This window comes from Protopterus annectens, chromosome 1.part2 (assembly GCF_019279795.1).
Source record: "Protopterus annectens isolate FY-2018-M chromosome 1.part2, PAN1.0, whole genome shotgun sequence".
In the NCBI taxonomy this organism is placed as follows: domain Eukaryota; kingdom Metazoa; phylum Chordata; order Ceratodontiformes; family Protopteridae; genus Protopterus; species Protopterus annectens.
This window is the reverse complement of record NC_056727.1, coordinates 822284624-822298852: the sequence shown is the minus strand read 5'-3', so window position 1 is coordinate 822298852 and position 14229 is coordinate 822284624. Positions and strand designations below refer to the sequence as shown.

The 14229-nt window shown below is 40.2% G+C and overlaps 1 protein-coding gene across 1 annotated transcript in view; it reads left to right on the top strand.

Moving 5' to 3' along the window:
* RYR2 (ryanodine receptor 2) overlaps nucleotides 1–14229 on the top strand; it is a 6224161-nt gene that overhangs the window by 3345374 nt on the left and 2864558 nt on the right. Inside the window, exon 36 of the mRNA XM_044059048.1 lies at nucleotides 12073–12299. Within this exon, the coding sequence (XP_043914983.1) occupies nucleotides 12073–12299 (227 nt within the window). The remainder of the gene's footprint in view (nucleotides 1–12072; nucleotides 12300–14229) is intronic.

The window sequence follows — 14229 nt, the reverse complement described above, 5'->3', positions numbered from 1 at the left end:
CAAAGGCAAAGACAAAGACAAAGACTCAAGCCCAGGCCTCCTCTGATCTGGGACCTAAATCTCAAAAACAAATGCTTAAAATGGCGGAGGACTTGCTAACTATGATTAGGGGTTCCAATCCCCCTCCAGATAAAAGGCCAAGACAAGAATTGGATTATGAATCCTCTGATCAGGTATCTATCTCTTCAGTGTCTTCCTCTGAACAGGATTATACTTTCCCTCCTTATGAGGATTCTGATGCTGAGGAATCCATTCCTTCAGCTTCTCCTCCTGAGGATTATTCTTTTGGGGAAACTTTACATGATATGAGGGAACATTTTCACTGCGAAGGACAGGAGTACTCTAAATCTAAGAGAAGGCTTAGGGATTTCCTTCTTCTTCCCCAACACAGACCCCTGGCTATTCCTCCTATTTTGGATATTGTGGATGGTTTCTTTTCTGAGTCTAATTTAACTCCTGACTCCTTTCCTTCGGCCCCTGCTAAGTCTGATAGTTTCTATTTAAAAATCCTACTGCTGATCCAAAAACCATTTCTCAGGGTCCTAAGGGTGTTAAGGCCGCTACTGCTAAGAACCCTTTTCCATCAGATAAGGATTCTAGAGCTTTGGAGAGATGGGGCAAAAAAGTGTACACTTCTGCTACTTTATCTATTAGGGCTTTAAATTGTCAATTTGATATGTTGAAATATCAGCAATACCTTTTGTCTGTTATGAAACAAAAACTGTGTACCATTTCTGCATGTGCAGACAATAAGGAATTACAAGATTTTATGAATGCTACTGAGCAGGTAGGGAAAAATACCTTACATTGTGGTTTTGATGCTTTGGAGGCCTCTTGCAGGGTGACTGCCACTGGCACGGTCATTAGAAGGCATGCTTGGTTAAAGGAACAAAATTTGCCTGCTCAAGTAAAAGTGAAATTACTGGATGCTCCTGTTCAACATAATGTTTTGTTTGGGTCTAAGGCTGAAGAGGTTATAAAGAAAATGGAGGATAAGGCAAAATCCATGCAAACGGTTAAGGATTTCTTACAAGTTCAGCCTCCTAGATTTAGCAGAAATTGGCCAGCTAAAAATTGGTCCTTTCCCAGCTCAGACAGGCCTCAAAGGGTTAGATCTAGGTGCCCCAGTGGGAGGGCCCAAGCACAGACCTCTTATAGACCTAGACAGTGGAGTGCTTCCACCCCCAGGGGTGGAGAAGATAGGTCTCAACCTTATAGGAAACAGGCTCAATGACTCCCCCTGCATGGCTCCAGGAACCTCTCTCATGGAAGCTCCTCTAGGAGGAAAACTTTCTCTTTTTCACCAAAATTGGACTTACATAACCCAAGACAAGTGGGTTCTGGATGTAGTTTTAAGAGGTTACAAATTCCACTTTCACACCTTACCAAAACCAAACGGATGGCCAGACCTACCAAAAACTCAGTGGGCAGAGGCATTAAAACAGGTGAGGTCTCTCATGGCTATGAGGGCCATAGAACTGGATCCAAATTCAGAGATGGACAAGGCTTTTATTCAAGACTCTTTCTAGTTCCCAGAAAGCAAAATACTTGGAGACCCATCCTGGATCTGTCAGTCTTAAATACTTTCCTGGAGATACTAAAGTTCAAGATGCTTACTCTGCAGCAGCTCCTGCCAATGTTGAGCAAAAATGCATGGATGGTGACATTGGACTTAAAGGAGGCTTACCTACACATTCCTATCAGACAGGAGTGCAGAAGATATCTCAGGTTCAAGGCAGGCTCGAAACATTACCAATTCTCTGCGCTGCCCTTTGGCTTGTGTACTGTGCCCAGGGTCTTTACCAAGTGCCTGGCACCAGTAGTAGCTTACTACAGACTCAAGGGAATTCAAATTTACCCTTATCTGGATGACTGCCTTATTCAAGCAGATAGCAAGGACATTTTACTCCAGCACCTGGAATTTGTTCAGAATCTACTCAAGTACCTGGGATTCACTGTGAATGTAAAAAAGTCAAATTTGGCACCCACTCAAAAGATAACTTTCCTGGGTGCTCTTTTAAAAACAACAACCCAGATGGCATTCCTGATGCCAGAAAAACAACTACAGCTGGCTTCAACTTTCAAAAGCCTGGCATTAATGTCTCAGCTAACTGCAAGGAAATTCCTGCAGGCTTTGGGTTACATGGCTTCCTGCATCCTACTCATACCATATGCAAGACTGCATATGAGGAAGATACAATGGTACCTAAAAAGCATATAGTCCCAGCATTGTCACAGTCTGGAAACAGTGATTGCTGTCTTGCCTTGCCTGCAAAAGGAATTCCATTGGTGGGCCACGACATGTCTTCAAAACAAAGGGAAAGCCTTCATTCTACTCCAGCCTACCAAGTGATAACCACGGATGCCTTGGATTATGCATGGGGAGCCCACTTGCAGGGGAAAGGCCTACAAGGTTTTTTGACAGAGGATCAGAAGCATCTACATATCAATTTAAAAGAGATGTTAGCTGTGCAGAATGCCCTCTTGACTTTCAGGGATCTTTTACAGCCAGGGCAGCTACTGATACGGACAGACAACACCACAGTTATGTGGTACATAAACAAGCAAGGGGGTTCGCACTCCTACCCCTTTTGCAGACTAGCCATGACTCTATGGAACACAGCACTAGCTTGCAAAGTGGACCTACAAGCTCAATTCCTGCCAGGGAAAGAAACACTCTGGCAGACAGCCTGAGCAGGAACCTGTCAGACCCACACAAGTGGATGCTGGACACCCAAATATTCAAGATGATTACAGAAGCCTGGGGCTGCCCGGACATAGATCTATTTGCATCTCCCCACAACTACTAGTTGCAGACGTTTTGCACAAGGACTTATCACAAGCTAGCATGGAAAGTGGATACTCTCTCATTCAGTTGGAGAAACCTCTCGGGGTATGCCTTTCCACCACTACCTCTTCTACCAAGGGTGTTATTAAAAATAAAACAGGACAAACCAAAGCTGATCTTACTAGCCCCGAATTGGCCTCGACAATTTTGGTACTCAACACTGATAAATCTATCCCAGGAACCTCCTTGGATTCTACCTCAGATTCCAAATCTTTTGTCTCAACATCAGGGCCAGGTCCTGCACTCTCATATCAAAACTCTCAGCCTGGCAGCCTGGCGTATTCAGGGTCTATAATGAATCCTACCCTTTCCAAACAGGTCATGGATGTTATCTTAGAAGCCAGAAGGCCTAGCACTAGGAAATCTTATGAAGGTAAATGGAAGAGATTTTGCACCTGGATGCATGCTCAGGAATCAGATCCTCACATTCCAAATATTCCATTGATTTTACATTACCTAACAGATATGTTGCATAAGGGTTTATCTTTTTCCTCCATAAAAATCCATGCCTCAGCTATCTCAGCACATTATAATACAGATCCTCCAATTTTTTCACATCCACGTCTGAAACAATATCTCAGAGGAGCAAAGAATTTAAGGCCCCCTAGGACTCCACCCGTTCCTGCCTGGGACCTCAATTATGTCCTGGAAAAACTTACGCTGCCTCCTTTTGAGCCTGCTGCCACATCTGATATAAAGTATTTATCATGGAAGACTGTTATCCTACTGCCTTTAACTTCAGCCAGGAGAGTCTCGGAGTTATAAGCGCTCATGGCTGTGGAACCTTACATTATTTTTTATCAAGACAGGGTTTCTTTGAGGACTAACCCTACTTTCATGCCTAAGGTGGTTTCTAAAGTGGATTTAAACCAAACTATTCACCTGCCAACTTTTTTCCCTAATCCACAAAATAAGGGGGAGAGTATCTTTCATTCTTTGGACGTGCACAGGCAGCTTCGCTTTTACCTGGACAGAACCAAGGATATTAGGAAAACAGAACAACTGTTTGTTTCTTATGCAGCAAATTCCCAAGGCAAAGCTATTTCAAAACAGACCATTTCTAAATGGATTGCTCATGGAATCAGATTTTGTTACTCTCATCACGGAAAGCAAATCCCAGGAAAAATTAGGACACACTCTACCAGATCTGCTGCTACTTCAGCTGCCTTTCTCAGGGGAGTCCCTACCAAAGATATTTTGTAAGCTGCACCTTGGAGTTCAGTGCATACTTTCTCTAAGCACTATAATCTCCCTCTTTATTCTAAGTCTAGGGCAGGCTTTGCTTCTGCAGTCTTGCAAGGCCTTCTAGCTGCCCCTTCTACTCAATAACCACCACCCTTTATCTCAGCTTTGGGATTCAACCCTACAGTGATGACTGCAACAGTGAAACACGATGAACATAGTACAGTTGTGTACACTTACCATAAATGTAGATGTTCGAGTGTCTTCACTGTTGCAGTCTGGGTTACCCACCCTCCTGTCCCCTCTTATACTTTTATTGGTATGGTTCCCTGCTTCATCCTTCTTCTGAGGTGTATTTGCTACAGGGTATGGGGTTTGTTGTATGTTACATTTTTGTTTTACTTTTAGCCTTAACTTTTGGGCACCTGACATCTGGGGCAAGAAAAACTTGAGAACATGGCGTCGGCTGGAAGCTTTGTACCCCTGACGCACTGACGTCAGGGAGGGTGAGTACACAGCTGACGCAGGACCCAGATGTTGGGATTCTGGCCGACCGAGGGCTGCCTGCCGGCAGGAAGAACCCTACAGTGATGACTGCAACAGTGAAGACACTCGAACATCTACATTTATGGTAAGTGTACACAACTGTACTTTTTAAAGACATGCAGTAGGTGTGTGTGTGTGTGTGTGTGTGTGTGTGTGTGTGTGTGTGTGTGTGTGTGTGTGTGTGTGTGTGTGTGTGTGTGCGTGCATATGTGTACCTTCTGTGAAGGTTGGGCACTGGGCTAGCAACTCAACACCATAAAAACCCCACTGCCAATCAATCTGCAGAGCGGTGATCCGCTGTGGTGACCCCTAACAGGAGAAGCCAAAAGACATTACTTTTATGCTCAGGAACAGGAACTGCAAAAACCTACCAGGGAACGGAACATATTAAACATTGTTTGGGTTCCTAAAGAAAATACTGTTACTTCATGTCAAGTTTTATCACAATTGATGTGCAGTGATCATGGGGTTATGAAGGTTCATTTGTTGCTAGGTAACCAGAAAAACACAAGAATCCCAAAACAACTGACCAAAATAATATAATGAATGGTCCAAGCACTTCAAAAAACACACCTTTTTGCTTTCATCCCTGAAACTAGGGACTTCATCAGAATATAAAAAGCAAATGCACAGACATAATTTAAATAACACATTTCATATCCAGGTGCAGTATACAACAACCAATAAAAAAACTAATTGCAACAAGAACTACGATTACATCAGTGTTTACACACGATATTTCATCTTTAATACAAATAAAAAACTCAACTCTGTATAAGTGTAAACATAAACCAATTCAAGGGAAAAATATGAAAAAAATATATGTGTATATATATATATATATATATATATATATATAAGTCCCAGTATTAAAATGTTTGTGTTAAAAAGGTTTAAGTTTGTTAAAACCACAAAAACTATTGTAAATTTTTATTCAAACACAATCTATAACTTATTAGCCTGCTCATAAAGCATAGGTGTAATAGAAATACCAAATCTAAACAAACATACAGAAGATTAATTGCAGATTATATGGAAGCAAAACAATGTAAAACTAATTGGAGTGATGCATTCAGTGAAAAAAACTGCAGTCTATTATTTACTAGGTCATATAAATATGGGGAGATTCCTCAAAGTTCCTCAAGATTATAGACATGTGCTTATTAAACCTGTCTTTAAGCGAAAGGGGAGTAGGACAAACCCAAAGTCATATAGACCCTTAAGTTCATAGGTTCATAAGTTTATACTAGGCTATCTGCCCTAAGGCATTTATAAGCCTAGCCCAAATTTTTGTGGCTTACGCCACCCCTTATATGAAAAAATACTGTGCCCATTAGTTTGTTGTGCCTCTGTCCAGCAGTGACACAGAGATGATTCCCGGGGTAAACCTACGATCTCCCATCCACAGGTCTAGATTTCTCTTGAACAGAGTCAGCGAGGTGCTCTGCCTCACATGGACCGGGATTTTATTCCACAGCATAGGGAGTCTCTGAGTGATAAATCTATCCCTCCAGCACGTCCTATTTATATCCGTGCTAAGGTTTAAGTCACTTGCTCTAGTGGTTTTGGTGGATTTGGATTTTTGAGGTGGAGCATGTCCATTAATTCCGGGTTGGACATGGCCTTGTATGTCAGGCACATGTCACCTCTGAGCAGACGGTATGCGACTGAATAGAGCTGGAGTTTCTTCAATCTGGCAGCATATGACAGATTTTGGAGTCCTTTATCCTTTTGGTGAGGAACTTTTGGGGTCTCTCCAATTGCTGCAGATGTCGGGTGAGATACATCCCGAATGGGGCATTGTACTCGATCATTGGTCTGATAAGTGAAGAGTACAGGGGAACAATGACCTCACTAGATCTGGATGTGAATCCCTTCATGATCAGGTGGGCAATGTAGAAGGTCTTTCTAACCACTTTAGCAACGTGAGTGTCAAAAGAAAGGCCACTGTCAACCTGGGTCCCCAGGTCCCTGATAACCTCTTCTGTGCTTAGTGGATTGCCACCTATATGGTAGCTTGGGGTTACCTTGTTTTTCCCGAAGGGTATGACTATACATTTTTTGGCGTTTAACTTCAGGCCATGGATCTGGCACCAGCTATCTGTTTCCGTGAGTCCCTTCTGAAGGATATCCGTGTCCGATGCACTTTCCACTATGGCGCCCAGTTTGCAGTCGTCTGCAAACTTTGTCAGCCAAAGTCCTCCCATGTTGGCCTGTACTTGTGAGAAGTAGATGCCAAACAATAGGGGGACAACAAGTGTACTTTCATTTTGTGAAAAAAAAATAAAGAAGAAGGTGATATTGGAAAAGTTATTGTCAGAATTGGAAAGGTTGGGACTTGAAAGCATATATCAGCATGAATATCATCATAACATATCCGATTCAGTAATATGTTGAAAATAAATGTATTACCACCTGTAACATGATGTTCTATAACAATATAATAACAGCTATGCATAAAAAAATGTGCTGTGATGTCATTTATATAGATTTAACTTCAAAGTTTGACAGGGTCATACACAAAACACTGATCAATAAATTAGAACAACTAGGTATTGGTTTACAGTTGATAAGATGGATAGCTGCATGGCTTACAGATAGGACATGGCAAGTATCAGACAGCAATTGGACAGGTGAAATTATTGATTACAGTCAGGATTTCTCACAGGGCTCTACCCCCAGGACCTTGCGTGTTTTTTATATTGCATACTTCAGACTTATCTTTTTCATCTGAGTCTGTATACAGATGACCTGACATTGGGTTAAATGATTACATATGTTACAGACAAAGCATGTCTGCAAAAGAACGACTAAATTGACCATTTGGGCACAGGAAAATAATATGCTGATAACTACATCAAAAATTAAGCATATGAGATTGGGGAGACATAAATTGAAAGGTGACTATTCAATAAAGCACATAGTGATTTAAACTGTAGATTCATGTATGGACCTGGGTATATGGGTAGATTCAGCTTTGAGTTTTTCTAATCATATCGACCAATTGGTTAATGATAGTTATAGAACTATAGGTTGTATAAAAAATATTAATTCTAGGAAATCAGAAATGAGAAAGTCATTGTTTGTTAATTACACTACACCCAAACATGAATATGGAATAATAATATGGTACCCTTATAACAAAACAATCGTGAGTAAACTGGAAAGAGTACAGCAGAAATATACCAAAAGTATCCATGGATGTGACAATTTAAGTTATTATGAAAGACTAAAATATATCAATTTGTACAGTGTCTCTTATAGATATTTAAGAGAAGATCTTATTCAGGCGTATAGGACATTTAGAGACAACTACCTCTAAGAATGCTTGCGGTTATCAACGCATAGTAGATAACCATCAGAAAACCTATGTGGAAGAGTCAATAAGAATAAGAAGTGTAGCAATTGGTTTTCAGAGAGAGCAGCTGATGCATGGAACAGACTACCAAATTGTAGTATGGGAATGGCTGTTTTGATATATTGGCAAGCTAAAAGGGCATTAATGCCCATGTTATATTTATATGAATGCATGTATGTGGGTGCAACATCAGCTTCATTTGTAATTTACTATGGAATTGCTGTGCAGTCATTTCAAATGTAACTCATATTTACACTACATACATCTTGTGTTACAGATATATTTCTGTTGTGACAGTAGACTGCTAAAAAATGCCCTTTTAGATCACAAAGAGCCCCTTTTGCCTTCTGCCCCCAGTCTTCAGCACATTCTGGTACCCCTGCACACTTCATTAGATGTGGTTCAACTTCCACTGCCTTTTTCAATCATTCTTCATTGGATGCTATCTGTGCAGCAGAAATTTGATTTACCGTGCATACGTTTATCAAGCATTACAGGCTGGATCTTGTTTCTAGATCTTGAGCAGTCTTTGGTTCCACCATACTGGAGGTATCCGGCTATGTGGTCACTCATGAATTGTGGTAGCAGGGACTAAGGTACCAACTGTCAAGATGGATGGAGGGGACAACATGGGATACCAAAGTTATGTACTTACCATAATGCTAGATCTTTGTTATTGTTCTCCATATGTCTTGACATCCCACCATCCTTTCCCCCTTTCATATTGTCACAGTTTCCTTTGTTCTTCTGGGGAATCATGATGAACTCTACTTGACGCCTGCCTGTTGCTCTCCTAGTATTCTTTTCTTTGGGTTCTCTTTCCAGAGGTCTTCCTGTCTACTTCTTAGGGGCAGCCTCACTCTGAAAAGTACTATTAAAATGGTGTGTTATGTGTGAGAGAGAGAGAGAGAACTCTTGCACTGGAGAAGCTCTGAAAGTACTGCCTGTTCTGATCTGCCTGGAAGTGAAAAACTCAGCTGTCAAGGTTGATGGAGAGGTGCAACAAGGATCCAGCTTTATGGAAGTGCATGCTTTTCATTTAATAAGTAAAACATTTCTGAATTTTATTTTATGATTGCTTTACACAGCATGGTTAAGTGGACATCTATGGCATATTTAAGATGAAGCTAAACACTGGTGACATATTCAAAACAGAAAATGGAAATTACTGATTTATCCACCAATAAACACCTCCTAAGAGTTGATCCAGTTGTTTAGGATTTGGGAACTTATGTGGACAGTTACCTAACCTTTGACCAACATGCCTGTTGTTGTAAGAAAGTCTGTCTATATTGCACAGCTTATAAAAGACATTGTGTCCAGATCTAGGGATGTCATTGTCCTCCTTAAGTCAGGGCTAATTAAGCCAGGTATGGAATATATTGTCCCCTTTGGCATGTTTCTGTCCAGACACATGCAATAACTGGAATGCCCACAGAGATACCTTACTAAAATGATACAAGGCCTAAACATATTGTCCTACATGGACCAACTCCAAGCCCTGTCACTGAACTTGATATCCTAGAGACTGCTTAGAAGTGACCTGTGTTTGACATGTAAGGCATTCTCTGACCCATTGCTGATGGATTTGCTGCACATCACTAAGTTACATGGCATCAGTAATAGTGGGTCTAGGAATCTAAATCTCTTCTGCAGCACCATCAGAATGGTTTAAAGGGATAGGCATATCTCACAGGGGATGTTGCTGTTGTGGAACAGACTCCCCATCCACATAAGACAAATTTCATTCCTGTCAATATTCAAGCACAGCTTAGATCTATGGATAGGAAGCCGATGGGAAGCCAAATATTTACTCCAGGACCAATCCCCATACTGCTAATGGACTGAGGCAGCTCCTAAATGCTTTAGCACATGTGTGGGGGGTGTCCCTCTCTCATTATCTATGGTATGATCCAAGTTATTCTAATTAGGGGTAAGATATAACTATCGGCCATGGGATGGGTAAGGCCAATCTATAGCGAAAATGGGATAGGTTATTTCAAGCACAAAAAGGGAAAGTGGCCAGGCTTTGAATAGTACATAAAGGCAGCTAGCCTAATACTTTCCATGAATTATGTATTATATGATTTCCTATAATAAGTGTTATGAACTGCAGAGTATTTTTTACATTTAATCTTGTGTATGTCTCATGTATATGGGAAATCAAGTGAGGAATTATCACATCTGTTATCTTTTTAAAAAGATGTACAGTAATTGTAATTATTTCTCTCCTTTTCCATAAATTATGCAACCAGGATTATTGTTATGTAAGTTAAGGAGGGTGTTGGGGTATATCCCCACACTACACCCTGAGTCAGCCTTCTCATTTTTAAAAATAAAAATTCAGTATTTTGATTATTACCAGATGTGATGAGTTTGCACACAATAAGTCATTAGAAATCAGTGTAAATGACTTCTCTGCTACGTTTATGTAATTACTCAGTAAGTTATTAGGAAGCAGTTTAAATGGCTTCTCTGCTAAAATTATGTAATTAGTAAGTTATTAGGAATCAGTGCAAATGGTTTCTGTGCAAACAGTATGTAGTAAGTAGCACTGCACCACTGGTACATCTTCTGCTCACTTTATATGGACATGCCTTTTAAATCAAATCTCACTGTAGGATTTATAGCCTAAGGTGTGTTACTTTATCAGCAGTTACCTAATCTGAATAGGACTTTTCTCTTTGCATATCTGTTTTTAGAAATGAAAGCTTAGCTGCTCCTTAGATGTTTGTCTAATGAAGACCAATTATCCTGTTTTATTTTTCTTATTTTTTATTTTCTGATATTTTGCAGACTGTTACCTAATATTCATAGTCGATGCCTGTTTATTTGTTGTTGTTCACAGAAATGACCAGATATACACTCTGTACATATGAACTCTGTACACATAAATCATCCCTTCTTGTCCTCTACTTCTTATGCATTGCTCCTCATGCTCATGTTTCTTTCTCTTCTACTTCCTGTCCAATTTTCTTGCACCTGCACATACTGCAGTCTGCCTTCCACTCTCTACACTATTTTGCTTCACTCAGCCCCACAGCTGCACCTTCCCTAGCCTTTCTGCTTCTTCTCAGTTTTCCCTTCAGATACTTCTTTTACACTTCCTGCTCCCCTAACACCCTTAACATTTTCCCATTCTCCTACTCACTTTGCCACCATTTTGGCTTACCCACTTCTTATTCCTCATATTCTTTTTGTTTTCTGTAACCATAGTCAGCTTACATACATTCTACTCCATGTATCCATTTCATGAGTTCTTGCTTTACTTACTGCTTCCTGTTTGTTTTTTGTTTCTTCTTTTCCTTTCTTAAGCTGCCCCTCTTAGTTTGTCTCCCCTTGTCTACCCCCTGCTTCTTATTTCACATTGAATAGGTGTCTTATCGTGTTATTTACTTAGTGTATGTCTTTTATTTATTCTGTAGCCTGACTACGGTCACATTACTTGAGCTCTGTTTTTTAGGTTACAACATTGTAACACTGTTGAATGTGCTGATCACGTTATTTACTTATGCCCTTGCAACTTATAGCAGTCCTTTTGTCATTTTGTATTTTTATTCTATGAACAGTTTGTATTCATGTGTTTGTTTCTTGTAATGTGGAATGTATTTTCATCAGTATTTTTCTTCACAGACCTCTGCTGGAAGAAGGCTGAGCTGTGCTTGCTTTTTGATAGTAAGCAAACTTAAAAAGTAAAATGAATAAATATCCATAGCCTGAATTTGCCTGTTATGACACTTTAAACAAATCACTTAATCAGACAGTACCCTGAGATTGCCATGAAAAGAGACAGTGACCAGTGGGCTTACTTGGTTAACAAAAAAAAAAATAATTAGTCATTTTATGGTTATCATTGCAGTCCTGGGTGTTAAAAGAAGTGCAGGAGATGGAATGGGGCATATATCTAATACTTTCTTCATTCGCTGTGTTTAGATTGCAGACAGGTAAGTTTTTAAATGGACAAGTATTCATAGGGGACATCCAACGTTTAAAAACCTGGATAGATTTTGGATAAGGGAATGGGAAATATTTGGAGACTGTGAATTCAGAACCAAATTTCTATATGCAACCTTGGTGTTACTATTTTAAGTTAGGACATATGTCCTAAAGCTAACAATGTGACTTTTTTTAACTGCAGAATGCCATGCCATTGTCAGCGGGCCTTTTTAAAAGTGAACGGAAGAATCCAGTCCCTCAGTGCCCTCCCAGACTTCATGTTCAGTATTTGACTCCTGTTCTGTGGAGCAGAGTACCAAATTATTTCTTGAAAGTAGATATAACACGGGTTAGTGAACGACACGGTTGGCTGGTAGAATGTACAGAGCCTTTGCAGTTTATGTCTCTTCACATTCCAGAAGAAAACAGGTAAGGTCTTCCTTTAAAATGATTTATTAGACTGCATCTTTAGGTAATTATTTTGCATTCAGACGGTATGAATAAATTCAGGTGTAAAAGAGAAGCACAGTACAATGGCATTTATTGCAGAAAACCCAGCTCATTATCTGCTGCAGGGCTGAATACTAGTACCGCGTGACTGAATACTAGTACCGCGTGACTGAATACTAGTACCGCGTGATCATAATGCCTACTACAGCCAGACGATATGCTAATGCACAGTTTGAAGGAAATGCCTCAAGGGGATGGTTATACTGTTTGTTAGCATAAATACTGTCAGAGGCTTATCAATGCTGCAGGAAAGAGTTGCTCAGAAACTGCACAGCCGTGCTTTTACCTGTCTTGTTTTCTATTGTTTGCACCAGACTAGTCTAATTGTTCCTCTCATTTCCTTTCACATCATGATGCTCATTAATGATTCATTCTTGCTACTCCAAGACAATGCATCTCATTTCCTGTCTTCTATTGTTTTCTTTCCTAATTTGTCATCTAACAGTAGGGGGTTTAAAATCCTGCTGCATAAAATTAAGTGGGTTGAAGTTCAAGCAAACTGTTACATGCTTGTTTTGTAGAACTACATAACTCCTTGGACATGGCATCTCTCACTATGTTAATATGTCAGCTGCATTGTAGTAGCCAACATGTAAATAAGCAGCATACCTGCATTTGTCCAGCTAGTAAATAATAATTAAGCATTGATGCACAGTGATTTCATCGTACCATGGTATAAGGTATTGACAATACTTGTAACTCACCTATTGGTGCACATTCATCTGGCTCGACATGCCTTCTGGTTTTGACAACTTGCAACCAAATAGAGTCCCTTTGGGTCCATACCTTTTAACTTTACAGAAATTCATGGAAAGTCCAGATTTTGCCTCATATTTCTGGTCCGTTTCTCATTAAATTTTGTGGTTTTCTGGCAAATCATGGAGGATTGAAGCCACTAAATAATGACAGACATTTCAGTTTCAGATTTCATATCCTTCAGAAAATGAATGCTAACATAAAACCTAATATTCTTTCTACTTTTTATGTGTGTAAGAGCATTACAAAAAACCTGTCCCTGATGTTGTGCCTTTCTCCAGGTTTCTTGCACTAAGAGGTTGAGAGGTGTGACTTAGTCTATCTCATACGTTCTTGTACCTGTTCTAAACTACATAGGAAAATATGGGTGACAGGGAAGAAAATAAAGGTAAAATAGTTCCATAAACAATATGAAAACCCCTTTCTGGAGAAAATGAGATTAGAGCACTGGTGAAAGGGTTGTTAATACAAATAGCATGCCATGCAAAATAATGAATTTGAAATAGCATTCAGACACATCTGAATAGTACTTTTTTCATTTCATTGATTTTATCTGCAGCTATCTGCACCAGCTGTGTCCTGTGCCCCCTTCTCAGCTGTACTTTATCTTCTCTAGCATGTGCCAGCCCTTCCCTTTCAGACTAAGACCCCACAAGAAGAGACATCCTTGATGTAAGCAGTTGAGTTGTGTGTGCAGATAGTTTAAGACATCGTGATACTGTGTCAGGGTGGCACTGTATCAGCCACCTTCATACAGTGGTATCCTAACAGCTGTAGATGGCATTTTTTATGTGGCCCATCCACAGCTCTGTCAGTTTCCATGTGTGCATTACATAGGCAAATGCCTCTGGACTAGTGTCCCTTTTCTCCAGGTACTGATAGTCCTTGAGAGTAAGCCTTGCCCTCTCTTGGGATGAGTAAACTGACCAAAATTAAACTATTTCCTATCCTCCAGCCTACCACCTCATTGACCAGGTTTGTTACTCAGATCTCAGTCACATGGATTGCAGTTAGGGCCCCATCTTTCTGTACCATAGAGATGTTGAGAGTAATCTAGAGCAGCAAGTCCTCCCATACTCCCATGTGTGGAGCT